The sequence below is a fragment of the Pediculus humanus genome, genomic scaffold (genome assembly GCF_000006295.1).
Source record: "Pediculus humanus corporis 1103172108315 genomic scaffold, whole genome shotgun sequence".
NCBI classification, from domain to species: domain Eukaryota; kingdom Metazoa; phylum Arthropoda; class Insecta; order Psocodea; family Pediculidae; genus Pediculus; species Pediculus humanus.
In genome coordinates, this window is record NW_002987884.1 from 11,285 (window position 1) to 13,056 (window position 1,772).

The 1,772-nt window shown below is 33.2% G+C and overlaps 1 protein-coding gene across 1 annotated transcript; it reads left to right on the forward strand.

The window, feature by feature from the left end:
• Positions 1-351: 351 nt before the first annotated feature.
• On the forward strand, positions 352-1,245 carry Phum_PHUM595750 (uncharacterized protein; the record flags this gene model as incomplete). Its single annotated transcript, XM_002432562.1, has 2 exons — positions 352-766; positions 1,190-1,245. The coding sequence occupies 2 exons, from the start codon at positions 352-354 to the stop codon at positions 1,243-1,245; spliced, it is 471 nt and encodes a 156-aa protein (XP_002432607.1).
• Between the last annotated feature and the right edge of the window lie 527 nt (positions 1,246-1,772).

Genomic DNA, 1,772 nt, shown 5'->3' on the forward strand with positions numbered 1-1,772 from the left:
ACCCGGATCTACGAAGCAAAAACATTCAATTCGATTTATAATCGTTCGATTGATTTGTTTTTTTTTTTTTCTTTTTTCTTCGAATACTCGAACCTGTTTTAAAGGTTAAAAGAAGGTTTATTATTTTTGGGGGGAGGATTTTTCCCGACAATAAAATTATTTCTGATCTGCTTACGTTGAAACGACGACTTGTCGACTTGTAAAATATCAAATTAATTTTTATTAAAGGCTCACACAAATTGGGATAAAAGGGGAGAGAGGAGAGCGAGCGAAACGGTTTTAATTTTTATATTTAAAATAATAATAATAATAATAATAATAATTAGTTTTTGAATGAGACTAATAAAAGACATGAAAGGGATAGATGAGAGTGTTAATAACGATGGTAGTAAAGAATCCGGGAGATTAACGGCAAATGGCCTCCTTCCAACGCTTAACGAATCGCAAAACGATCAATTCGAAAAAATGGTTCTCCCGTGTTTTTTGCGAACCGTTAAGGGAGGCATGAAATTGTGCGACCTTAACGGATTCAGGTTCATACGAAACAGAGTTGATAGAACGAAAATATATTGGACTTGCGAGCGTAAAAAAAACGAATGTCGAGCCCGGGCCATATCGAACGTTGATCACACGGGAGTTTCATTCAACGAAGTCGATCACAATCATTCGCCTCCCGAATGGGGATCCCATCATCGGTCAAAGAAAAACGTTAAAGTTCGATTGGGGGTGTCATCGCAACCCCACCAAATCAAATACCACGTTCAAGGTAAGTTTTTTTTGAAATTAAAAAGAAAAAATATGGATTATGATGAAGGGAGGGGGGCGGGGGTTGATGTTGATGAGGAAGTGTGTATGCGTGTGGAACGTTTTCACCGAAAAAATCATCGACGATAATTTTTTGTACCTGAATTTTTTTTTTTTTGAAGGTTTCGTTCGGATTTCTTTTGGTGGTCCGGAAATTATTTGTGTCTCGAAATATTTTTTCTCGGGATTTTATAAAAATTTGAATTTATTTAATAATGTCGATGGCCTTCGTTTTTTCAGGCACACACACAAATTTTTTGTTTGTCGTATTTAATGGGTAAAGTTTTTGTCGATCGTAAATCAATTAACCGTATCAAAAAAAAAAAAAAATTTCTCTGGTTTATTGTGTGTGAGAAAACGTTTTCATTGTTTTTTAATCCTTCAGGAATCATATGGGAAGGAAAAACGGGAGGGGGTGAGGAAATTAGGTCATTTAATTAAGGAGAAACCAACCCTTTCCCACCCTCTTGCCACCTATGTAAAATATATGACGATATGCGACGTAGTAGTAGAATATTTTTACGTATTAAAAAAAATTTGACGTGGTAGTAGAAATATTAACGCGTTGACTAATTAAACAGGGATTTTATTTCATTAACCAGAAAAAAAATAAATTAATTAATTTTGGGTTTTTTTTGGGCCACGATTTTAAGACGATGAAATGGCGGCGACATTTTTCCCTGAATTTTTTTTTTTTTTTTTTTAAAAAGTTTCAGTCACGGGTTACTAATAATTTATTTTTTTAAAATTTGAAAATAATAATGATGATGATGATGATAATAAATGATTTAGGGTTGAAATACCATTCGTTGTAAAAATTAATATTTAAAAAAAAGGGGGGGGCCCACGAAGAATCTGCCTACCTAATCTGTCGGAAATTTTTTTTTTTTTTTTTACCTGAAATGATTCGGACGTTAATAATAATAATAATAATAATAATAACAACATTCCGTCGAGGATTTTTTTTT